This window comes from Oreochromis aureus, linkage group 12 (genome assembly GCF_013358895.1).
Source record: "Oreochromis aureus strain Israel breed Guangdong linkage group 12, ZZ_aureus, whole genome shotgun sequence".
Taxonomy (NCBI): domain Eukaryota; kingdom Metazoa; phylum Chordata; class Actinopteri; order Cichliformes; family Cichlidae; genus Oreochromis; species Oreochromis aureus.
Window position 1 is genome coordinate 32,763,670 of NC_052953.1, and position 27,641 is coordinate 32,791,310.

Sequence of the window (27,641 nt, forward strand, 5' to 3'; positions counted from 1 at the left end):
AGAATTCTACTCATTCAAAGACAGACTTTTGTCAGCATCTTGAGGGCATTTTGCTACCTCAGGGAGCCATGAGCACCTTTGATTAAAGTACAGACTGTGTCTTGCTTTACATTGCTATGTTTTTCCCATAAACGCTACAAAAATAAATATATATCAATAAGTGCAAGAATTTGAACTAAGCACCAAATGCTGTTACAGGTGTACAGTATCTGGCTGCTGAATTGAAGTAAATGAGGTTTTGTGCACTGCCCCTTTAAGAATGTAGTCAAAACAAAGCGTGGACTGGCCGGCCGCACGGAAGTGGTTTTGTTTCGGTGGTGAGCCACAATAATATGTGAGAAATGAGAGGTGCTACGTTATTAAAACACAACTAGGTCTCCTAAAAGTTTTTGTTTTGTATTTCTTCAAGAATATTTTATTTTTCATTAATATTTTTTATATCGCTCGAACTAAACGAGAGATAGCTAGTTAGCTTTTTTTTTTTTTTTTAGCTAGCTTTATTATCGCAAGCAACCATGCCTTCTTACAATGAACTAAGGAAAACCAACTACTTCTACTACTTCATCAAATTTACCTTAAATATCTACTCGATGGTCTTCTCGGTAAGTTTCTGGTCCAAAAATTAATGTCAGCCTTGGTAGTAAGTTCATTTGCGCTGCAACAGTGTCTGCTAACTGAAGAACCTAAGCATCCAGTATCATCGCCAAGTCATAATTCCAAAGATCATTGAAAACACTGGTGTTTCAATATATACCACCTTCTCTAGAGTCATGTGTATTTTGTAGCATATAACCTAAACCATATTGCAAAAATACATATTCTACTCTGGAATTCGGCATATGTCACTCAACAAAGATAAATGGTCTTTGAACTGTAATTTGAATGGAAATCACTGATTTGCCTTATACACTGGCTAACTTCCACCTACATATGGGGCACAGCTTCAGATTGGATATGTGTGTGATCAAACTGAAAGAAACCGCCTTGTGTTCGATAGCACACTTTCCACACTTACTAAAATATTATAATTATTAGGAAATTAAGAGTTTCTAATCACTACTTTGTGTTGGGAAATGTAGGATTAAATTGGGTGTGTTTTTCCAATGGTTTTCGGTTTAGAATTGTCTGGATGCTAGCTAGCTGGTTACGTCTGCGGAAAGACATTTTCCCGTAAGGCCCCATGTATCGTCCCAAAGCATAACCTGTTATAACACCTGCCTTTTAAATAAGACAATGCCGAGACATTCATTCCTCAATTTGGCATTGAAACAATACACCGGGGGCTCGGACTATCAAACAGCATCGTGGTGCAGGGCGTTGGATCCAGTTAAGGGTACGATGATGCGAGTAAATAATACGCCGACAGAAAATCCGGCCCCGCTGATAGATGCTAATTTGAGTTCTTTTCCTTCTTATTATAATTCCTAATAATATATCGTATCATGTGTGTAATGCAGGTTAAATCCAGAAATTGTGTTTTTTATTCATGTTCATTCGATTATCTTTATTTAATCATCGCGGTTGTACAAATAGTTTAATGTACATAAATAACATTATTACACACAGATTATTCAGTTTATTACTTTAAGGTGAGGGAAGGTGAGCAAACAGAAATAGATTTCTTTGACTCCTAACTAGCCCAGCAGATAAATTGACTAATTTAAATTTTATCAGTGTAAACACTGACATAAAAATGCCCAGTTTCATTAGGATGGTCAGGCTTATGCAAAGGTGACATCAAAATCTGACATTTCATTATTGCATGTACAGCGCTGTTTTAGTAAGTTGCACTTAACCTTTTAACTTTGGTTTTAGCTGCAGAAGTTCTCTATCCCTGCAGGAATTTTGGCAGCTTAATGAACAATCTGCTTGAATTTTCTCGTGTTATTCCTTCATAAAGCGGCTGGTGATAATTAAGGATCCTTTCTACTTAAAATGCTGGAAGAGTCCATGAATGTCTTGCAAGGGCATTAAGAAGTAAAGATGAGTCATTCTTAGCATGTGTTTTTTTTCTGCCTCCCGGCTTCCATAACCCCACCTCGATACCACTTCCACAAAAAATGTTAGAGCAATGTTCACAGCCAGCTATATATAAGCTTAACTTGTTTCCATTAGCACTGCAAACTACCGTTCATATAGTCAGCCTTCACCTATGTCTCTCTCTTAATGCTTAATTATTAATTATTAAAGTCAAACACGCACAGAATTGTGTCAATGTGTCACTGTTTTTGGCCCCCTCACAACCCACTATGGTTTTGGGGGTTTGTGATCCATTTGTGTTAACTCTTATCTTCTTTACTACTGTGAGAAAGGTTAGTGCTGATATTGGAAATAAGCCAGATGTACCGGATCTGCCAGTGCTTTATAGATGGTTGTGAATTGTAAATAGAGCTGAAGTAGATGGACCCTACTCTTAAAGCAGATTGCATCTGTTTCCAAATGAAAATCAATAACAGGGAAGCAACTACGGGTTGGTCCTTCCCTTTTTGTACCACTTCCATTAGTTAAACAACCCTCTATTTTTCTCATATGTCAGTGGAAAGTAACAAGTAACTAATAAAACTGTCTGGACACCAAAGTGTAAAGCAAGGGTGTGACTATGGACCTGGGGTTGTTTGTGATTATATAATGATGATCATTATTTTTCACCAGCATACAATTTTGCCCCTTTTTCTGTGCCCCATACAATCCTTTCACATTTTCTTGCCTTTATCCAACATTATGTGAGCAACGAGGACAGCTCCAGCCCATTTTGGGGTTTGTTTACAAGAAACCAAAGCTTCTGAATCTGTACATTTAATAGATTGGGAGATTATTTACTTTAGATTTTATCTATAAAGGTCATATCTCTTAGGAACGATTCCTAAATCAGCCATACAAGAGAATTTAGGCAGTAAAATGAGGCCATTATCACTAATATTGCGTAATGCAGATTGAAAATGTCTGAAGGGAGCATTTCCTGCCTTGTGTTACTGCAGCAACAATGTAATTCTGCTCTCATTTGATTTGATTTGCACAGAGTGACAAAACAAACTGAACGCAGGCTAAAAGATGTTCCTGTGTTTTTGCTTTCCCTGTAGGATTGGTGGTGTTATTTATCCAAACTTAAAATACACTGGCTAATCTCTGCTTTCAATTGGGGTTGAAGTCTGAGTTCTGTTAGTATTTGCTGTGAGCTGGGATGGCATAGAAGAAATGAAACATGGGGGCACGGTGGGTTAGAACTGTTGCCTCACAGTAAGAAGGTTGACCAGGTCGACTCCATCTGCTGACCAACCAGTCTGTGGGCCACAGTTGTTGTTGGTCAGCTAGGCGCAGAGAAGAGTGAAGTTATATCATACAAAGGGCTGAAGTGAAACCAAGATTTTAGAAACTGTGAAAAGTGTCACTGTAGCCACTATGTGAACCTTTCATGCTTTCATCCTTTCATGCTCCTTTTCCCAGTGAACTCCGCTATAGCTACCTTCTCTCGGCCCACTTGTCAGCCACTCAACATTTAGCATTAGCTTACGTCATCTACTTCAGCAACCCACACTCAGGACCTTGGAGGACTGCACAGGAGCACATCTCGGGTCTCCCCATGCCCCCCCCCCCCCGTTAGCCCTGTGACAAATGGCAAGATCTATGAAGCTTTTCGCCCTGTGGTAGCTGGGATAGGGTCCAGCCTATAAGCAGAAGAGAATGGATGGATGGATTGATGAAAGACGAGCCTAAATAGGCACATGATGCCGTAATTGAGGCCTAAAAATTCAACAATCAAAAGTAACGCCAGGGACAGTTTTAATTATCTTGAAATTTCACTTAGAAGTTTAATTCAGTATGCTTGACAAAAAAAAAACCAAACTCTCTCTTGCACTCTTTCTTGGTTTTAATCAGACTTAGAATACTTTATTAATCCCTAAGGAAATTATGTGGTTACAGTTGCTCCAAGACAATAACAGTAACAAACTGCACTAAATTAAATAATATAATATATTACAAAGTTTACAAAATATAAGAAATAGCTCTAATATTTTTAAAAAGCTCAATTATAAATATCCATAATATTGCAGAGGTGAAATATACAGACTGACATTTTACTCTAAAGCTTTGTTATTTTACTGTAGAGCACATGCAAAAGGGTTTAACTGTTGCACTGTGTACTGTGCATTAGATGGAGGAGTTGTGCAGGGAGCCACAGGCAGGAATGATTTCCTGTGTAGTTCAGTGGTGCATCTCAGTCTCTCACTGAATGTGCTCCTGTGACTGGCCAGCACATCATGGAGTGGGTGGGAGGTATTGTCCAGCATTGTCGTTATTGTGGACATCTGCCTCTCAAACACCAGACACAACATTACTGGCCTTGTGGATCAGTTTATTAATCAATTTTCCATAACATTAATTATTTAATACATAATTAATTAACATTAATTATGTATGTATTGCAATAACTTCTTTGATTTTGACTGCGTCAGCACCATATTAGGTATACAGCATTGTCCGACTGAGTGACACAACTTTGCTCTAAGTGATAAAGACTGGCAAGAAACCTAGCATAGATTGAGGTTCATCAGGTCATTACTCATAACTCAAAGTTTCTTTGTGTGATCTTGATTAATCTCATTAAAGACTGGTGCAATCTTGTACATGCACGGTGACTTTGCTCAGCTGTGTGAAGCCTGAAACCTCTCACTTCCGATCGCAACTTAAAATTTGAGCTATTGAGCTGCTTCCTCCTTTTAAGTGTAAAATGGTTTGGGCTTATAAATTGCCAGTTGTGACTTCACTTTCTTTCATTCTCTGTGTAACGTCAGTGAGTGGGTATATTGCAGTTGACATAGTGGTGCAGTAGTCGGCTGGCTGTGGCCTTGCATGTTGCATGTTCTCTCTGTGCCTGTATGGGTTCTCTCCAGATTCTCCAGCTTCCTCCCACGGAAGGAGGCATGGGCTGATAGTGTACTGTTGTCTGTCCTCTGTGTTAACACTGTCACGGTCTGGCGGCCTGTCCAGAGTGTACCCAGCTGCTCGCCCAGTGACAGCTGGGACAGGCTCCAGCCCCCACTATGACCTAAGTTGGATGGACAGATATAGTTGAATTTTGAGTGGTCTGGAGCCTCATCCTGGCTGAGACGTAACACTTTCGCCTAACAATAATTTTTTAGTCTGGCCTCCAATAACCTGTGACATTAGAAATTATGTGGAAGTGACCTTTGCTAAACTATTAAAGATACTTTTTAAAGAGGGATTTTTGTCACTTTTCAAATAAATGTGTGAGTCAGCCTTTAAGCAGGCAGGGTAAATTGTTTGCATGCTAAAGCTTTTTTACCCAAGTAAGAGAAACATACCAGTCAAATTCATATCGTTTTTGTTTGTTCCTTTTCAACAAACTGCTTTTAGTTTCCATTTAGTAGCTCAGCCTTGTCAGTTGGCATTGGCATTTCTTCTCAGACAGTTTTGACTAAAAGGGCATCTTAATTCTGAAAAGTATTAAAACAAGTGTTGAAGCAGGAAATTTAGACTTTAAAGTCCTTTAAAGTTGTCAGTCTGTACTACTCACCAAGCAGTATCACAGTAAATATACAGGTAAATATAAAGTTTTTTTGTATAAGATTTACTGAGGTATTCATCGCATGACCTCCCTCCGATTCTCTGTTTCTCTGTCTGTCTCCAGCTGATGGGTCTTTGTGTACTGTGCGTGGGAGTGTATGCTGAAGTGGAAAGGCAGAAGAATCGAACCCTGGAGGGTCTTTTCCTGGCTCCTGCCGTGGTGCTCATCCTGCTGGGCTTGGTCATGTTCACTGTGTCAGTGGTGGGCATGGTTGGATCCCTCAGGGACAATAAGACCCTGCTACACATGGTAAGGGAGATGTAGGCGGACAGGTGGGGGATGTGTCTTGCAGGTCCTGCTCATTTCCTAGCTTCATATTTCCTGGAATCTAATAAAGTTTCACTTTGCGGGCTCCCAGTTCAAAATAATCCTGGTTTATCTTATACTGGGCCTTGGTGCAGCGCCTCCATTCATTCTCAGCTTTGGACATGTTTAATATGAGCGCCTACCATCTTATATATGACAGAAAATAAGAAGAAGCATGAATGGATAAGGTTAACTGTACATGATAAGTAGTTGTCAGAAGTTTATATGCACTCATCATGGGCATGAATGTCATGGTAATTTATGGTTTTTAATTAGTTTTTTTTTTTTTTTTAACTGTTCTTTTTGACAAATGACAAACCATATCGACAGTTTGTGGACTAAGCCAGCTCCGTGTCAGGAAACCAGCCAGTTCAAATGAACTCTACCAAGAAGAACGATCAAATATCCAGTCAGAATTATGCCAGAAGCTTGTTGATGTAAAAGCATCTGGTCAAGGTGCAACTTGCTAATGGACATTTCACTAAAAATATTAGGGAGTGTGTATATATTTGAGCCTTGTGTGGAAATCTAAAACTAATTCAAATGTGTGCACACACTTCTTGTTTTTCAAAGCCAGAAAAATGTATGCCGTATAATCATTCCACCCTGGAAAAAGAACAGTTCAAAGAAACTCAGACGTTCATGACCGTGATGAGTGTATACAAACATCTGACCATGACTGTATTTTATATTTACAGAACGGCATCTGTGTTGATGCTATTCTTTTTGATACAGGATAACTTATTCATGTTTATGTTCACGCTGATAACTTTGTAAACTTGACATTTGGTTTCAGAATGAAATGGGTAATGAAAATTAAAAAAATATTTAAATTTCGTGTTTGTGGACATATTCATGCACAAATTGCCACACGCATCAACTTGCATAAAAATGAATTCACAGAATTTAAAGCACTGATCACTCTTTACTCCTTAAACTCAGCACAGCTCGAGGTTTGACAATAATAGGAGGAAAAAAACTCAAAGGGAGCAGGGAAATGTTCTTTGTGGTTGCTGTGTAACAATCTAATTAGCTAGAGCTAAATAACTTAAATTGAAAGGGGGATTAAAAGTTGGAAATAAAGAAATGTAATGCCTCTGTTTATATTGTGATGAAAAGAACTAATTTTATATCGTGAAAGACATGAAATTAATGGGGAAATATAAATTATGTTCCCTTCTACTGGTATTTGCTTCCATTTATATCAAGCCGATTTTACCAAGTTCTTTTGTTTTTTGTTTAACTCTGTTTCCAACAAACTGAAGAATTAATTGAAGATTTAATAACAGTTTTACTAAAGCAGCGTGCCTGGAACCAGTTCTTAAGTGTTTTCTGTTAAAACAGACACTAATCTAAAGCTTACATTTGAGCCAATCAGTACATGCTTAAGCCAAATTGTATAGTAGCAGAACATCTGCAGATTTGTGTATTGTTGAAATAAATAAATAAAAATACTTTAAATGCTGGAGGACGGGGTTCAAATCAACATATCAGTAAGCTTAATAATAATAATAATGTCAGTGACCTAATAAACTGAAAGTCTGAACTCTTACAATCTATTAATAATTTACAGTAGAATTACAGAGAGGCCATTCCTCACTTATAAATGATCTTTGAACAAGTGTTTATCACAGCTTTCAGATAATGCACAAACAACTCAACAGCCCCGTTCATTTTTGTCCATCATCAAGTTAAAGAAGTAAAATGAGTTAGCTGGCCCTGTTTGGCTTCAGCTGTGACGAGACAGTGCTGGAAGCATGCCACGGAAAAGCCGGGGGTGTATATACACTTAACAAATAAATCCAATTAGCTTTGAACTTTTTTCCATTTCTGTATGACAGCAGGTCTTGGCTTATCCTTTTCAGGGTCGCGGGGGGCGCTGGAGCCTATCCCAGCTGTCATGGGGCGAGAGGCAGGGTACACCCTGGACAGGTCGCCAGTCTGTTGCAGGGCTAACACACAGGGACAGACAACCATTCACACTCCCATTCACACCTAGTGGCAATTTGGATTATCCAATTAACCTATCCCCACAAGCTGCATGTCTTTGGACGGTGGGAGGAAGCTGGAGTACCCGGAGGGAACCCACGCAAACACGGGGAGAACATGCAAACTCCACACAGAAAGACCCCGGCCTGATGGTGGAATTGAACTCAGGACCTTCTTGCTGTGCGGCAACAGTGCTAACCACCGTGCCACCGTGCTTTTTTTGGCTTATTGATTCATTTATTTTTTAAGTTTAATCTGAAACGGATCCATTATGCTGTGCATCTTTGTGTTGAACAACTGAACTGAGCACATTTTGCTCGATTACAGAATAAAATTTATTCTTGGTAAAAAAAAAAAAAAAAAAGTAGATATAGTCTGTTTTCTTAGTTTGTCAGCACACCATTACCCATTATACTTTTATGCTGTGTAACTCTCTTTTTTCTTCTTCCACAGTTCCTTTGTGTTCTCTGTGTCTTGCTGCTTCTCCAGGCAATTGCTCTCGCCACAGCTCTGATCTTTGAAAAAAAGGTAAACATCTCATTTCCTCTGTGCGCCTATTGCAGTCTACTCAGTCCACAGTGCAGTGTTTTTGAGGGGGGGTTTGTATGGTTTTCAGTCCCTTCAGTGTTTTGTTTCCTCATCAGTCTGACTCATCAGTCCCCAAAACTCTATAATGATGAGCCAAAATGGAGAGTTTGGAATTGCTTATTTCTTAGAAATGGAAGACTGGAATGCCTCATTTATATTTGTATTCAGGCCCTTTGTTAAGATACTCGCGGTTGTGCATGCTATACAGCATCCTGTTTCTGGTAAAGGGCCTTAAGATGCTAAAGCTCAAAGAAATATGCCTAATTTAATTCACGGGCATGATTACCAGAGGCTCACTCCTGCCTACAGATGGTCAGACAGTTGATGGTATTTCAGATGGAAAACCAAATCACGAAGTTGAGAGAATTGTCTGTTGACCTAGTTGATGAATCTCCTGCAATCCACAGATCTGAGAAAAGATGCATGAATGTTTCTGGACCATTGCAAGTTGTGACGACTACCCCATGATTAACAAAGGGAAGACGTTGCAGCCAACAACAGTCTTCTTAGATATGGCCTCCTAGGAAAATGTAGTCAACTGGGATGAAAGGCAATCAGTAATCTCAAAAATCACTATAAATGAGCGTTAACCAGGCAAACATTGGTGCAGCTTTTCAGCAATTAGACCTTTAAGGTAGCCTGTCCAAGCAGGAGCCATCCCTCAGTAATAAGTACATGAAGGTCCACTGGGCGTTTGCACAAAGACACCCCAATGACTTTCAGACCATGAGATGGAAAATATTCGATTCTGGTGGATCAGAAACCGCAGGCACTACATGACGGTGGCAGCATCATGCTCTGGGCATAGTCTTCTGCAACAGGTTCAGAATTATCAGAATAAATGGAAGGATGAATGCAGGAAAAGATGGTGCAATCCTGAAGGAAAGTATTTTCCAGTGTTCTTGTTCTTATGAGGGGAAATGGTCTACATGTTAACAGTGGTTTTATGCCCTTGAGTAGCACGGTCCTGATATGAACCTAGTAGAATATCACTGCCTATCACAATATCACAAGCCTGAAAGTTGCTGTACACTGACACTCCCCTACCAAACTGGGTAAGTGTGCGCAGTTCTGCCAACAAGATGACCTTTAAGACGAAAGATGCCAAAATACAAGTGTGTCAGCTGGTACATTAAACTGCTTTTATTTTTTATAAGTATTCAGACTCTTCACTTATTATTTAGTAAGTAAAGCCTTCTAGAGAAAAACAAGTGTAAAAATGAACTGAATCCATTTTAAAATGAGCCCAAAACATAACAAAATATATACAACTTTGAAGGTTCAGAAAACCTTCTGAATGTACTGTACATTACTCCCAGTCAGAACTATGATCAGATCTGGTCAGCCCAGCATTTCTTCACTGTACTTTATGATTGCCATTATTTATAATCATCCTCTGTGTTTCTCCCTCTGTGTCATCTAGACGTCTGCCTTGTTTCAGAGCACTATACGAGAAGGAATAAAACACTACTACGACGATCTCGACTTCAAAAACATCTTGGACTACGTGCAGCAAAAGGTAGTGACGCATTAGAAAATGTTGACAGACAGGGCATCTTTTGTGAAATACTTTTCTATACAGGTGTCGTAGCAGACTGATGAGTCAATGTTGTTGACATAAAAAGGTCTGGGATAATAGGGTGTGAGATGTACCATCTAGAGGTTATCCAGATAACCTTTTAAGTATTTCATTTGCTTGAGTTTGCAGACTGTGTCTAAAGTCTCACTCAGTGATCTGCCAGTGGATAACCAGAGTAATTGTCTCATTATTATAGTATATTAAGCTGCACCTTAATAGGAGACAGTCTCGTGCTAGTTCACCCTTCAGAAGTGCTTGTACATGAAGTAGTTCACACTCACAGTAATTTTTAGTGGTTTTAGGGGTTATGAACTGTTCTTTTTCAGCAGGGCTGAGATGTACCACCTGTCCTGCTCACCACATTCCACTTCCTGAAAAAGAAAGTACCCAGTTTGACACATGGAGGGAGATGGAGTGCTCCCAAGTGCAAGTGGGATTTCCAGGGAGCGATCTCTGATATTAGTACAAGATGTGATCAAAATGTTAGGAGACTGTTCCTGCTGCATAAAAATGTAGTATGGTACGGCTGTGGGCAGTGTTACGGGTCCGAAATTGAGGATGAGAGTAAAACAATGATGGTCCAGAAAAGGCCGTTCAAACAATTGATTTTAATGAATGCACGCAGCGTGGAGAGGTGCAAACTGCAAAGCAGTTGTACATCTCTACCCAAAATACACTCTAGATTGCTTTTATAACATCAGGGTATTGTAACGCCCCTTCTTGCGTTTACAAGCACATAATTTGCATGTAGAGAACATTCATGTATTTTAAGAATTAACTGCAACATAGAGGTTCCTCCTTGTGGCATACTCTTCCGAATATAGTGATGACCTAAGGCCTTTGAGGTCACCATGGACTGGACATCCTTCCGTCACCTGTAACTAAGCAAACTCAAATACCACAAGAAGCTGAATACATTCAGGCCTTTGCTCAGCTACTATTTTACTGTAACCATATACTCAGCATATGAGTTATGATACATATATATTTAACTCAATCATTTTAAAGTAGTTATACTGCACCTGTAATAAACATGTTAATATTTGATTATGATAACCCCTATAATATAAATTATAACATAATGCCAGCAACTTCAATAAACACTTTGATGAAATGATAATTAATGCAATGATAAGATGATGGTTATGTAAAATAATCCCTGTAATTCCACAATTCCCTCTCTTGACGTCTTCCAAAGACGTCACTACACCATTCCCAGGTCCACTACCTTCGCTCTGACCCTCTCTAGCCGCCCCCTGACTCAGCAAATCCGACAACAACCTCATGTCCTCTAGGTGGTCCAGCAATAAAACACCAGCTCCCACTTGTCCTGTTTGTCAACCTTTTATTTATTTCCCCTCTTGGTCCCATCACTCACATTCACTCCCATGCATTCACACATGATATTTTTGCTGATCTGCAGCCTTCTGCGCACGTGATCAGATGCTCCACATCAGCAAAATGAGCTCAATCATTTGTTTTATTTCGTTTTTCCTTTTTAGGAAAATAGTTCTCTATACTTTTGACTGGATTGACTCGCTGCAATCCTTACTTGGTAATTTGTCCGCGCCGTCAGTTCACTCTCTTCCAGGCCTGCTTAGAGCAAAATGAGAAAAAAGAGAGCTGATTGTTAGCTCATCAAAGTACAAAACAAAATCACCTGACAGGTTTTTCTAAGTGCACTGTTATAAAAACTATGGGCCCTTTTAGACCTGTCCATATTTATCAAAACTCCCTCTATTAAAATGAAAACAACAGCCCCAAAAATCTTAAACCATCTTAAATTTCACCCATTCAACACACCGAAAACCTCGCCAAAAGCTACACCGTTTCGTACACAACAATAACCCCGGTTAAGCACTTTACCATACTCAGATTCAGCCTAACACCTTACAACAATGTGTCAACACTAATTTATACACCTCCTAATCAAATTTGCACCTCTGAACAATCTACCCCTCCTTTAAGGCCTCAATCACACACACACAGCAAGCTCCTCTGTCCACATTCACACAAGCTCTCAAACTTTTCCATACTCAGCCATATCTCAACAATTTAACTTGGCAAAAGAAATACATGTTTAAACTTTATCACATTATTTAATTATTTTCATTTTCTTTCTATACTAATCACTTACTTTGATCAATCAGTGCAAGAGCACTCCTGAGTCACTCTTATAGACACTTTTCTTTTGTTTTGTTTTTTTTCCATCTCTTTTAAATCTTTCCATCAATTTTATTAACCATTCACACCATTCTCTCACTCATACAAGCAGCAAGCAGATCTTCATTGCATATGCTTATGTTCTTAGCCAGGTTTTTAATCAATATCTGTTCATTAAGCTTCAGGAGCTTGTCTTTATAAGGTTAATGCATTTTCTGTTTGTGTGTGTGTATGGGTATATGTTATTTTGCATCTATGACTTCACAGTCTCCCAGACTTCTTCCCAACTCTCCAGTTAAGCAGTCAGTTTTCTTTTTCCCCGAGTTACTAACCCACATTTTGATTTCCCACCTTAAATTACCGCCCTCCTGGTCTTCAGCCAGGAGCTGGGCTTGCTTTTCAGGTTCCTGGACACATCATGCTGTGAACAATTCAACCAGAAACTTGCCTTAACTTATCCATAGATGTTAACCTCTAACTTTCTTCCGACTGCTGGATCTGGAGAGCCGGTCCAAGTCTGCTTTACTCCTGAAAATAACAAAACTAAAACATTTTCATTATTATCACGGACGCCTAAACGACCCATTTCTCTTTTTCTAGTCAAAAATACCAATTATGCCATGTATGTAAGCGTGTTCTTCCCTGCATTTTATGTTAATTGGGTGTAAACTGCTTCTTCATTAAATTAATTCGTTGAGTTCTTCGTTGCCTTGCGATGTATTCATGTTAATGTACACTACGTGTAAGCTGTTTCTTCATTGCATCCTATATATTCATATTTAATTTATGCATTTCACCACTGAGCTTTAGATTCAAACTATCTCACTTCTGATTCATTTCAAAAATATCTCACATGTAACAATTTGTATGTGTGTTTTCTATTCATTAAGGTAATGACAATTATTTCTTTCATTATTCTTACCTTTTCTAATGTTTACCTCTTTGTTATGCTGTAGTGGACATCCCTAAACAATTCATGAGTTCAGGCTTCAATTTTCAATCCAATTATATCCTATATTCTCGCAGTCAAACTCGTCCAGCTTCATCTCTCACTGGTCCTCTCTGCACAATGTCCTATTCGGGCTTCAAAGCTCCAGCAAACACAGTCTCAACTCAGCTGCTGTCTTCTTCTCTGTTTCTTTACAGTCTTTCTTTCAGATTAAGTCCCAGCATGGCAAAATATCACTCAATGTCCAGTGCTCTTCCACAATTCTTTATCCCACTGTTCAACTGCCCAGCCTGTATTTTCACAGTACATGTTGCAGTATTCTTACATGCTGCTGCTGGTCGTCAGTCGTCATCAGTGTTAATGGATCAGTGGCACTGTCGTTTGCCTGCTGTATTCAAGTCCACGATGTTCTATCGGTCTTCATCAGGCGATTGACTGTCCTTTACGTGTCTTCTCGGGGTGAAGGACAAAGTAAGAGCTCAAGCTGCACAATTTCGAGCCAAAGACTGGCTTATTTTCTCCCAATTCTTTTAATCTACTTTTCTGCTGCTGAACTCAAGGTTGCAAAGTTGAAAGACGCCCACCTGTATTGACACACTAAACCATATAATTAGTAATATATGCATTTTTCTTAAAGGCTTCATTTGCTTCATGTGCCTAGAGTTAACTCATCTATCTCTCTGTGTTCTTTCTGTACACACTCAGTTCCCATATATGGGCATGCACAGTTCCTGTTCACTATTTCCTGTCGCTGCAGCCCCGGTACATAGAGCAATATTTCCTGTTCCTCAAACTAATCTAACTCCTTTTTTTTTTGTTTTCTTGAATTAAAAACACTTTCAAACTTTAGCACATCCTACTTTTCATCACAGAAGAAATATATTTCACACTCCTTTATTCCATACACACCTTTTAAATGCTCTAACCTCTTTCAGACGCCATAAATCGTCTCACACGCACTGCCTTTCTCTCTCTCAGACTTCCCTTTTCCCTTACTCAGCCTTTGTGTTTTGAAACTAAAAGAGGAAGGACAGCGTAATTTAAAGTGCGCATGTTGTCACTCAACAACACACACACAGAAAATGTAACTGTATATATTATCTCAAACTGAAACAAAACCCATCTAAAAATCCTAAAACATCTTACTTGACACCCCAAAACACACATCGCTACAGACATCTTTATTAATTAAATTATCTCAAATTCACTTTCAGTTCTCAGAACCCAGGTAACGGTCTTAAGTATCAACAGTTTATGTATCCTATCTCAAAACCCCACAAAAGTCATACAGTCATGGCAAGAAATAAAACTTTACTTACATATTGTAATAAACAAAACCAGCGTCTTAAGTACGTGCACCAGCAATGTGTAGCAGTCTCTATTAACTTCCTCATATTCTATTGACCTCTCAGCTGCCTTATTTGCATTCTCACACACACACACACAATCTAAAAATAATACCAGCCTGACTCTCAGACTCAGACAAGTCTCTTAATCTATTTACACAGACGTCCTATGATTACAACTGCACAGATTTTAGGCTTCTCATTTCAAAACCTACACAATTTAGACAATTTTTAAATTAACGGTCTGACCGATAAACTCCCTGAGTTTTTGTCATCAATTTAACCAGTCTCGGCCCCGGCCGTGGCCAAATATCTAAGACCCTACACAATTTAAAAGCATCAATCAACTCAACCCGAAAAGCCCTGTTATGTGGACACCCCACATCCCAGGCTTCCCCAAGTTTTAAGTTAAAGGTAGACGCCCGAAACCCGGTTTCTACTGACCAAAAAGTGCAAACCACCGCCCGGACGGCAAACTGACCCAGTCAGTGGCCTATTTTGGAGTTTCCCAAGTTCTCCACGAAAGGCCAAGTCGGACTATCCCTATCCAAGGAAGATCCCGAGCGTCCTCAGGAAATTTGGGCGTCACCTCCGAGAAATGCACTTGTTAGACTCCCAGAGTCCCGCTCTATACAATTTAATTATTTTGAAGACACCCTAAAATCACAAACCCACCATATCGGTGTCCAAGCCCGGCTTTATATTCAATTGAGACTTTAATGTCACAAACTTCACCAATTACCTATTATTCTAAATTCTCTTTATCCTAAATCCTCTTTATTCTTATTCCTTTGGGACTTTAACCGGTACCTTTAGTGAGACTCTAACTCACTTTTACTCTTTTTCTTATCATTACTTCAACTTCAACTTCTCATGAGATTTTCACCAAAACCAAAACAGACCTTTACCAGTAATTTTCAGTGAGTAGACTTTCAATTTTGTCAGAACCAATTCAGCACTGTTTGGAAATAATTCAACAGGTAGTGCCTTACCTTTGAATAAGCCGGCTTATGTCCACTCACTTCGACCACTGACTCGTGTCTGCCTGTTTGAGCACCTTGGACCCTCTCAGTCTCAACCTCCAACTTTTCTCCCTCAACCGCCAATGCACCAAATGTTACGGGTCCGAAATTGAGGATGAGAGTAAAACAATGATGGTCCAGAAAAGGCCGTTCAAACAATTGATTTTAATGAATACACGCAGCGTGGAGAGGTGCAAACTGCAAAGCAGTTGTACATCTCTACCCAAAATACACTCTAGATTGCTTTTATAACATCAGGGTATTGTAACGCCCCTTCTTGCGTTTACAAGCACATAATTTGCATGTAGAGAACATTCATGTATTTTAAGAATTAACTGCAACATAGAGGTTCCTCCTTGTGGCATACTCTTCCGAATATAGTGATGACCTAAGGCCTTTGAGGTCACCATGGACTGGACATCCTTCCGTCACCTGTAACTAAGCAAACTCAAATACCACAAGAAGCTGAATACATTCAGGCCTTTGCTCAGCTACTATTTTACTGTAACCATATACTCAGCATATGAGTTATGATACATATATATTTAACTCAATCATTTTAAAGTAGTTATACTGCACCTGTAATAAACATGTTAATATTTGATTATGATAACCCCTATAATATAAATTATAACATAATGCCAGCAACTTCAATAAACACTTTGATGAAATGATAATTAATGCAATGATAAGATGATGGTTATGTAAAATAATCCCTGTAATTCCACAGCAGGAACCAAGCGCAGACAATAACTGTGCAGAATTAGGAATCTGTGTGGTGTAGCACAGTAAACATCATGGCCTGTGTACTGCTGCACAGTGTGACTGCTTCATAGGGAATGACAGCCAAATTTAAATCGAGTTCAGTTTGCCTTTTATAAGCACTACACTTAGATTGCACCTAGTGCCAGCTCTGCTGACCTAACACTCTTCAGATACAGGATATTTATTTATTGAACTTTAAAGATCATCTGAAAAGGACATTTAAGCTTTCAGTGTCTACTCAGAAATGATATGTTGCCTCTTAACTATCACAGCGTTTTCAAAGGCTTTCTATCGAGGGACTTTTTCATCAGCGGAGAGTGCAGTAAATCCTGCTCCTGCCTGTCCTCCTGTCTTATCTGTACAGAGAGTGTGCTGTCTTGTGTAACAGCATGCAGCTGTGCTCAGGTGATTGCAGAGATGGAGATGTCCTTTGTCAAGGGGAGAATTTTCTCCTTGAAGTGCTTTAAAATGATAGCCTTTAACTGATTGCCAGAAACTCTCCTGTCTTTACATGACCACTTAATTTCTACTGCATTGCCACAGTGACATTTCTGTAGGAGGTGGATATACAGGCACCGCTTTGAATTGGCCACTCTTTTGTTTTGTTATTGCTTCATGCTTGGCTCCTAACGGCCTTTTCCCTTTACCCTCATTTATTTCCCAGTTTTCATGTTGTGGAGGAGATGAGTATAAGGACTGGAACGTCAACCAGTACCATTTCTGCAATGGTACTGGTCCACTAGCATGTGGGGTTCCATACACATGTTGTATTCGCCACAAGGTGAGTTCAAACAACACACATACACAGACAATACAAACATGGTATGGAAGCTGTTATTAAAACCATGCTGTTTCTGGTGCTTGTTAAGGATTTATTTACACCTTGAATCCAGTCCATTGTAGTTCTGATAATTGAGAGCAAAGTCAGTTGTTACCTTTCAGTTTCAATGCTGGTCAAACAAAACATTTTTTTTTTAAAAAGAAGAAGAGCAGGTAACATAAATCAGCTCACAGAAAACTCAATCATTTGAACATCTGAACCATTAGCTGGACACGAGCCCATGTAAGGGAGTCAAATTTAGAAATGTCTTTAAGCTTCTTTTTTTCAATCAAAGACTCTTATTTATAGTTCAACACTGTATCTAGACACTGTATAAAATATAACCGGGGACATCGGGGTTACATTAGCAGACACATGTTATTAGTTTTCCACTGCTGTTAGTGAGTTTACAGTTCCCAGACACCATAAAAGAGGAAAGAAGACACAGGCAACTTGTACTTAAATATCTAAATGTTTACCTCAGCTGCTTCTTGTTTCTGTTAAGTATGGATCACGATCAGATGACTCTTTCTTTGCACCGAGGCTAACCGAGTTAGAATAATTGGCGTTTGATTGAACATCGATTTCTGCCCCCTTCACTGGAGATATGGAAATAGTTTAATGCTTTAATGCTGTACATTTATGTTCCCGTGCTTACCATATAATTGCATGTGTAAGGCTATGACTTTTGTTGCTCACTCATCAACAGTGAAAATTGATTTGCTGCTTACTCCTTTGCTTGCAGCTACAGGTATTTGAAGTCTTCTGGAAGTTAGAGAGCTTAGCTCGCAGCTAAAGCAGAAACTTAGGTTTGAACTACTTGTTTTTCAGACAGGTGTATGGCTGCATGGGCATATGAACAACACAAAGTTTGTGTATGTTTGGTTATTTCAGAGGCCTCAAACGGCTCTTTAAACCAGCCTCGCAGACATTCTCTCTATAGTGGGAACACATTTTAGAGCCACTTCAGCCCTGTAGTTGGCAAATACTGATATCTTGTGGCCAGGAAAGAGTGATGTCATCAGTGATATTACCTTGCCTTGCTGCTCTGTCTGATTATCTCTGTCCTGCTCATACATGTCCACAAATTCTCATCAGGGTAGCGATGGCCTGTGTTTTATCAAAGAAAGAAGGGGGGATTTTATCTCCACAACCCATTCGTAATTGATTTTGTGAGAGAAAAACATCATCCAGCTAACAGGAAATAGGGTGTGAATCAAAGGTATGAGCCTTTGGATGATTTCTTTCTCTAAAGGAAATGTTGGTCACTTGCGGCCACCTTTATCTCCCATATGCCGAGTATCATTCTTGCTCTTGTGCTCAAAGCACTGATAGCGTCTCTGGAAGCAGTGGAGTGTGCTGAAGAAATTAATGACAGAGTTATCCAGCACTCTCTCTGTCTCTCTCTCTCTCTCTCTTGCTCACGTACGCACGCACGCACGCACGCACACACACACACACACACACACACACACACACACACACAGACAGACAGACACACACACACAGAGCGATAGAAGAATTGCTTATGAACATAGCTGAACGTTGGCTATGTTTGTGCCATTATCAGTTCCTATCTGTCATGGCTGCAGCCATTTTGCCAAGGCTTGAGTTTACGCTCTAGTTGGCAGGGGACAGGACCCCCCCGTGAGGAGCTTCAGTCTACATGTTCCCATGGTGGTGTCTCTGGTCACCGTGGCTCAGCTTAAATCTTGTCTCTGACTCTGGACATCTTTGCTCTTTGCACAGACGGGAGAAGTCATCAACACCCTGTGTGGTTACCAGACTCTGGATAAACAGGTAGGAACAACAAAACAACTTTTATCACATGGTTTTTCTATCTGTGGATCATAACATCAACATTTTTGGAGATGTCATATATACGGGTCAACACAACCACCATGTAACTGAGGGCGAGCCACACCTCCTGATGCACAAAAGTATATTGAAGTAGATGTTGTTGTTTTTCTGTTCAAACGCTGTTTCGTATTACCGACATCTTAATCTTCTGTCGAGTAATATGACATCTACAGTGAATCTTGCAGTCCTGCAGCTGCTTTTTTTGACAGCCTTACTCTGTCCAATCCTGTCAGTGCTTGACTTGAAAACACTTCTGTAGGGGACTAAATGTAATTTGATCTCTTCTCAACACTGCTGTCAAATCTGTCTTGCCTTTAAGTGGAGATCTACATACAAACAAATCTGTCTGAACACTGCTGCCAAAGTAAAACACACACACACACACACACACACACACACACACACACACACACACTGAAAGATACGTGATGAATACAACTTTAATGTGTTCCTCATATATTACTTGAGTAACCCCCTTTTTTCTTTACCTGACTTTAGTATAATGTAGTATTTGGGAAATGCTAATACTGTAAGAATGCATTTATTTTAATGGCTTTCACTCATCTTGTATTCAGTTTCATTTGTATTACTTTATATCTACTTTTATAATATCTACTTTTTAATGTGACTGCAGAAAGTGACTTCTACCTCACACCAGTCAGCCACAGCATTAAAACCACCTGCATGATGTTGCATGGGCAAGACTTCTGCCAATGATCCTCTGTCTGTTGTATTTGGCACGGGTATTGGCACCAGAATTCTTGTGGGTTTTAGGGTGGGGCATCAGGCTTGTTCCAGCACATTCCACGGATGCTTGACTAGATTAGGATCTAAAGATTTGTATTGGCCCGGTCAATGCCTTGAACTCTCTTTTGGGTTCCTTGAACCCAGGGGTAGGCAACTCCAGGCCTCGAGTGCCGGTGTCCTGCAGGTTTTAGATCTCACCCTGTGCCAAGACACCTGAATCAAATGATTAGTTCATTACCAGGCCTCTGGAGATCTTCAAGACATGTTGAGGAGGTAATTTAGCAATTTGAATCAAGGACACATCTAAAACCCACAGGACGCCGGCACTCGATGCCTGGAGTTGCCTACCCCTGCTTGAACCCTTCCTTCCATTTTTGTAGTATAGAGAGGCGTTCTGTCCGGCTGGGATAGAACGCAGCCACTGCTATCAGGGAGCACCGTTAGCATGTATGGAGTGTGCTTGGCTTGTACCAGTGTTTTTGTTGGTGTTCATGTAAAACACAAATTCACACAAGTGTGCCCAGCTGGTCACTGCATTGTAAAGAGATCAATGTGAAACTCTTAACCTGTCTGTGGTTTTAATGTTGCGGCTAATTAGTGTTACAGTTTCTCTACTTCTGCTTTATTTTTAGCGGCAGCTCAGTTTGACTTTGAAAATGAAACTGTCTTGTTGTTGTCTTCGTCTGGTCTGTGTATCAGCGTGAAACCCTGCATGAGCTGATCTATGTGCGAGGCTGCATCCACGCAGTCAACCTCTGGATGAGTGACAACATTGGAAAAACCGTTGGACTCTGCTGCGCCATTGGGCTGCCACAGGTAATTAAAAACTCGAGGCACCGACTCACTGAAACGCGACTCTTTTGGAAACCAGCTTTCAAAGCATTTGCACTTCTTCCGCAGAATCCTTTTATCAAAACTGTAAGCCATCACTTACTCTGACGGTTAGGTTCATTAGCTTTGAAATTTTCCTACCTGGCAAAGAGTCTACCATTTCTGCTGCCAGAAAAAAAAATTTGTTTGTTTGTTTTTTGTTTTTTGTTTTTTCAGTAAAACCTAAGCTAACCTTCAACTGCTTCTGCAGATATTTATTGAGTGTGGATGTTGTTGTTTTTGTTTTCATAGTTTCATTGTAATAAAATCTGTCTACTGCAGTCCTGGTGGTTAACTAACTAACTACCACATTTGTATCTTCTTTTTGTTGTGACAAAAGTAAAATACTCATCATACGTTGTGTCATAATACAATATTTCTGGAGCACTTGTTTTATAGCTTTGCCCTTTGCTTACACAGTGCAGACTTTCAGCTTTAATTTGAGGGGATTCACCAAACCATGACAATAACCATAGAGATGCTGCTTTTCTACACAGTCTCCTGCTTTCAGTTTCCAAAATATAATTTTGGGATTTTCCCAAGTTGACATAATCAAACACAAAATGGTTATTTTTAGCACTTTGGTAGGAATAGAAATAAGATGAAGCAAAACGTGCTGCTTGATATCTGGAAACAGCAGTTTCTCTATATGTTCCAGCCCTTTATTACAGCTGCTTTCTGTTGCTGTAGTAAAGGCTTGCCAAAGGATTTGTGCTCTTTGTTAGTGGGTCTTCCTGGCAGAATTATCATTGCAGAATATTTCTACTCTTTTATCATCTACAACTCCTGGATGCCTTTTACTAATCACTGTTGTCCCCGTGTCGTTGTAAGCCATGTCTCCATGGCATCAAACTACCTCATTTGTGTTTTATACGTTATGCTGCACACTTCTGATCATAAACTGGCATTTTTTTCTTGTGTCATTGAGTTACTGCTTAATCTCAGCATCCCTGGTCCAAAGAATCCTGCTGCAGAATTGCTCTGGCTTTTCAGATTTCTTTTTGCAAATTGTAACCTGGCTTCGCTGTTTCTTGTTTTTTTTCCATCTTGTGGTGAACCCTCCGTATGTCCCCTCACGAAGTAGTCTCCTTTTGCTAAATGTGGATAATTGTATGTCTGTCTCCTTGAAACTGCACTGGGCTCTCTGATGTTGTCATTTTTGGATAAAATATTTATTTTCAAATGAAATGAGATGAGATACATTTGTCATGGATGAGTTAGTGAATTAATATGAAATTTTCTCTAAATATACCTGTAAGGGAAGCAATCTCTTAGTATTATCAGGAGACCTCAACTGATGAGGTACAAAGACACCAAATCGATCTCATCTCTGTTGTTACTCTTCTAATACACTTAGCTAGTTCCTTCTGTTTGCACAGGTTTAAGTTCACATGTGACTTCCCCAAATATTATGAATTATTAGAGCTCCCCAGGTAATACCACCCTGATGTCAATAGGGTTTAAGTTCCACATTTAATAATAAATTAAATTGTAATTTAAAAACTGACTTTTGGACAAAATTAAGAAATCAGGAAAGGGGCGAATACTATTCAACAGCACTGTTTGTTGACTTGGTGCCAATAAATGACAAGTGTTACCTTAACATCTTGCTTATTGTGGAGGATGAGATGGGGTGAGACAGAACGATTTGTCTTCAAAACATGTTTTTTGTTTGCGTTGAAGTCGGGGTCTATGCAGCAAATTAGAGTCCTTGGGCAGAGCAGCATGAATCCGCAATATATCAAACCTTATCTTGGCATGATTTAGGATACCTGCATGTAAGAAGCATGTGGGAGTTGTTAGTAGTTCTCAAAAGCTTTTTGCATGATTGATCAGCCTTGTTAATAAATGCATTAAACACACACAGAAAATTGATTTTTAATGATACATCAGTTTGGATTTGTTGTTGTTGTTGTTGTTGTTGTTGTTTTTTGTTGTTGTTTTTTATCTTGGACTCTACTGGAGCAGCTTGGGATGATCCACAGTGCAAAATAATCTTGGTCTTATTTTAGGCCCTCAGGTTGTCCTCTATCTGACATGAGCAGTTTTGTTCCACAGGAAGGATTTCAGATTTGCTCATTTTAGTCACACTGGTGCTATAATGAACATTCTCCTACACATTCATATATTACATTAAGCAACACTAACTATATGTGTTGATGCCTGATTTATTCATTTGTTGTGTGGGTTCAAAGTGATGTTTCATTCAACTCTGCATAAACTGATACTAATGAATCATTTATTTAATTTGTGGTCTCCTGCAACCTCTAATGGTTGATCTGCATGTGCAATGCCAGGTGACCTTCTGGGAAGACTTTCTCTGTTTGGAAGCAGCTGAAGCTGATCAAGTCTTGGGAATCTAGCGAGCCCCCAGTTTTGTTTGTTGATTTTCATTCTGAATTCTAAATTTACCTCTGATCTGACTTGACTTTTATAAAAGAGTAGCTACTTTTACCCTGTTACAGGTGGATATCATTTTTATAATACAATGCATTCCAACATATCCATTTTAGAGGGCGCTCTACTGCTGCTCTGCTATTGTATTGCAGATCCGGCATTCACATGACCCTCTTCACAGCAGAGTAATGGCCGAAGCTGCATAAGGAAATTATGAATGGAATTTTTCTGTTACCACTGTGAGTGTTTCTCTGCCAAACTGTGCCGGCAGCTCGCATTAACAGAGTCCACTGTTCTGAGTTCAGCACATGAAAGAGCAGCTCTGGCACCAACGTGCAGAACAAATCTTCTGCATTATTGCTGCTGCTTTACTGCCATCAGCGAAACCCCTGACTAGTTCACATACCAACACTGGCATTGTGTGCAGTGTATAGAACAAAACCATGTCCACTAATCCACTAATTGGAAGATGGCTGTTTCGATCCAACTCCTCCAGTCAGCATGTCAGCTGTCCTTAGGCAACTGAACTAATCTGTTTCAAATGATTACTGAGCATTAAAATGTATAGAAAAAGCACTGTGTGTGTGCGTGTGAGAGAGAGAGAAAGAGAATGAATGTGGATGAATGTGCTCAGTGCTTTTTACTGAGTAGAAAAGTGCTATAGTACAAGTCTGTCCACCAGCTTCTCAAAGAAAAGGTAAAATAAGTGACAGCAGAGAACTTGCATGGATGAGTAGCATTTTCTTCTTGTAACTTCCATACCCAGCCCCAATAGCCGCATGTCTTTGGACTGCGGCAGAGAACATGCAAACTCCACACAGAAAGGCCCTGGCCTGATGGTGGAGTCGGACTCGGGACCTTAGCAGCAGTGCTAACCACCACCGTGCTGCCCCCAGCTTCCTCCCAAAGACATGCAGTTATTGGTGTTAGGTTCATTGATGAATTGCATTGCCCAGAGGACTGAGTGCAAGTGGTTGTCTGTCTCTATGTGTTAGCCCTGTGATACACTGGTGACCTGTCCAGGGTGTACTCTGCTTCTCGCCCTATGACTGCTATGATAGGCTCCAGCCCCCCTGTGACCCTAATAAGGAAAAGCAGAAGAGAATGGATGGATGAACTTCCATACTGAATCCAACCTCAAACCTAAACAGAAAATCTGTTTCAATAATAGAGTACTGTGAAAAAGTATAGGTCCCATTCCTGATTTCTTAGAGGTTTTTCTTTTTGCATATTTGTCACACCCTGTGTGAAATAGTTGTCCCCCCGTTAGCATCAATAACTGCTATCAGATATTTCACATCACTGAGGAGAAATTTGGGCAAATGGTAAATGGACTAATTCTTATATGGCACTTTTCTACCCGCCCGGAGTACTCAAAGCGTTGTATACAACATGCCTCATTCAGCCATTCACACCCACTCATACAACACTTCTAAACTCAAGTGCAAACTAATAAACACCCACACACAGTCACACTCTGATGAACGCATCGGAGGGCAACTTGGAGTTAGGATCTTGCCCAAGGATATTTGGCTTGCAGACTGAGGAAGCCAAGGATCGAACCACCAACCTTCCAATCAGTAGCTGATCTGCTCTACCACCTGAGCCACAGCCACCAGCACCCCACTTGTCTTTGCACTTAAAAAAAAATTCAGCTGCATTGGAGGGTTTTTTCAGCATGAACAGCCTGTTTAAGGTCATGCCAAAGCATCTCATTCTCATTGAAGTCTGGACTTTGATAAGGGAACTCCAAAGTGAAACACCCAGAGGTGGACTTCTTGGTATTTTGGATCAGTGTCCTGCTGCATAACCTGAGTGTCCTTGAGCTTCGGAGTATGAACTTTCAGGATTTTCTGGGAGAGAGCAGAATTCAGTCAGTTCAAGCAAGTCGTTCAGGTCCTGAAGCAGCAAAGCAGCTCCATCAAACTACCACCTCCATGTTTGAATGTTGGTGTGATGTTCTTTTTATCAAATGTTGTGTTACTTTTATGCCAAGTAGAGTTGGAAAGTGCGTTTTTCCCTTAATAAATTAAACTGTAATTTAAAAACTGACTTTTGGACAAAGTTAAGAAATCAGGAAAGGGGCGAATACTATTCGACGGCACTGTTTGTTGACTTGGTACCAAATAAATGACAAGTGTTACCTTAACATCTTGCTTATTGTGGAGGATGAGATGGGGTGAGACAGAACGATTTGTCTTCAAAACATGTTTTTTGTTTGAGTTGAAGTCGGGGTCTATGCAGCAAATTAGAGTCCTTGGGCAGAGCAGCATGAATCCGCAATATATCGAACCTTAGCTTGGCATGATTTAGGATACCTGCACGTAAGAAGCACGTGGGAGTTGTTAGTAGTTCTCAAATCCTTTTTGCACAATTGATCTGCCTTGTTTTATAAATGCATTGCACAAGGAAAATTGATTTTCGATGATCCATCAGTTTGGGTTTTTTGTCATTGTTGTTGTTTTTATTCTTGGACTGTACTAGAGTAGCTTTGGAGGATTCACAGTGCAAAATAATCTTGATCTTATCTTAGGCCCTCAGGTTGTCCTCTATCTGACATGAGCAGTTTTGGCCCCTTTGCCTTTAAAGTCACCTTCATTTTAAAGGTGCTCTGATGACCATATTAAGAAAGTCCTTTCCCATTAGAGACTACTTGCAGGTACACTGACCTCATTGTTTCGAACTATGTTTAATGCAAATTTCCACCTTTTTTAGTGTATATATATATATATATATATATGACAGAAAACAAGGGAAAACACTGGTATTTGATAAATTTTTCATGATTAGCAACTCAGATGATGACTGATGGGATGACTGTATCTTGATCCTCTTCCTGCAGCTGCTGGGCATCGTCCTGAGCTGCATCTTCTGGAACCTTCTGGTGGAGATGAGCGAGTCAGCTGACATGGTGGACTTCAAACTAAAGAAGTTTAATTACAGCGAGTTGGACCTGGCTGGTGCCGGGTGGTGCATGTGCCTGCCCAGGGACGGTGGCTACCTGCCCGTCCCAGCCTCAGAGCCTGAGCGTGACCCCATTGATATTCACCTGGAGAAGCTCAAGAAGCAGCCACTCCGTACACACTCTCAACTCCAAAAACTGCAGCAATCCAGATCTGCCACCGGCCTGGATGAAGTAGACGTTGGCCGCAAGCATAAAAGGGAACACTGAATGGTCTTTTTTTTTTTTTTTAATCATTATTTTTTTTAAAGTTATCATTATTATTTTGACCTGTCATGCCTTTCGGGAGGTTTTTTTGCCTTTTTTTCTGTCACTGTAATAATTTTGTTTGTTGGAATTGTGTTGCACTACTTGATAACTGAAACTTTCTGTAACTTGATCAAACAAAATTTGGTCAGTTAAAGTGACTAAATGTACTTTGACACTTTGTGGGTGAATTTGTTTACAACAAAATGTGAGGGAACAACATGCAACAGGAACCTTTTTTACATTTCTTTTGTTTGTGTCTGTTGATCTTCAATGATTTGTGGCACTAAATCATATTTAATTTAATTTGTATAGCCTTTGAAAATGAACTACAGGATGTCTCCATGTGCTAAAGCTTACCTCAGGCTATTTTGAAAATAGCCCAGTAGTCAGAGCACAGTGTGGTGTATAAATTATAAAACCTTGAAAAAATGTTTGGGTTTTTTTTTGTTTGTTTTAAAAGTGTTGGAGAAATAGGAGTAGCCAAGTATGTCTTGCGTGTAGCGTCTGTGACGGATGTATAGAGTTTGTGTATTATTTGGTTTAATTATGATTTCTATTTAATTTTGTGAAGTCGGTGTACATTGTAAGACTGATAGTTGTGGAATAACATGGAATGCATGTTTTGTACTGTATATAAAGTAAGTTTAAAGCGGGGTCGCGGGAGACAACAAAAAAGCTCAGTTTGTGTTACACGTGAATTATATTTCTACATCCCAACTACGTCATAACTTTCGCAATAACCAGAACCCCATTTTAACCATGCGCTGTAACCTTCTACGTAACCCAACGGGAACCTCATGAGAAATCTAACTACACGTCAGGTTGACGCATGCCGCAAAACTTGAATGGCGTGGAAGTTTCCAGTGTAGGGATAAAGGGAGTTTCCGGTTACTACACAAGTTAATACTTTAGTTTCCTGCAGAATTCTTAATCAAGCTTTTGGCTCTCAGCGGGAGGGGGAGGGGTCCATCTACTCATGTTTTTCAACTAATCTTTTTATTCCTCCCATCTTTTAAAGGAACAACTATAAAGGGATTATCCAGACTACTAATCCAGTGGGCCAACAACTCTGACAGTGGCAGTTTTTGTATCTGAGCAATGCACTGTTTTGAGCTTTCCCTCAGCTCTTGCTTGTATCAAAACTACTGTTCATTTCAATAAAGCTGAATTTATGTACTGATCTTTTTAATTCTTTTTTTTCTCAGGGCTGTTTGCATATGAACAGAATAAAGAATAAAATGCTCTTATGACCTCCAAAAGGAATTATTTGACAATAGCAGCATTTCTCTGATAACACTGCTGAAACTTTTTCCAAAAAATTGAGGGGAGAAAGCAACAATAAATGACTTGCCAGAAATCCGAGTAAGTGCTTGGATTTCCATGTGTGACGTCTTCCTTAAAAAGTATCCTAGCTCTAAACTGAAGATTGAAAATTGTTCTCT

The 27,641-nt window shown here is 39.7% G+C and overlaps 1 protein-coding gene across 1 annotated transcript; it reads left to right on the plus strand.

The window, feature by feature from the left end:
* Positions 1-282: 282 nt before the first annotated feature.
* Positions 283-27,379, plus strand: zgc:110329 (uncharacterized protein LOC550500 homolog). The gene is made up of 8 exons (XM_031740880.2): positions 283-602; positions 5,651-5,836; positions 8,336-8,410; positions 9,894-9,989; positions 16,959-17,075; positions 18,864-18,914; positions 20,421-20,537; positions 25,831-27,379. Exons 1-8 carry the CDS (start codon positions 516-518, stop codon positions 26,158-26,160), a joined length of 1,059 nt encoding a protein of 352 aa, XP_031596740.1. The 5' UTR covers positions 283-515; the 3' UTR covers positions 26,161-27,379.
* Positions 27,380-27,641: the final 262 nt, after the last annotated feature.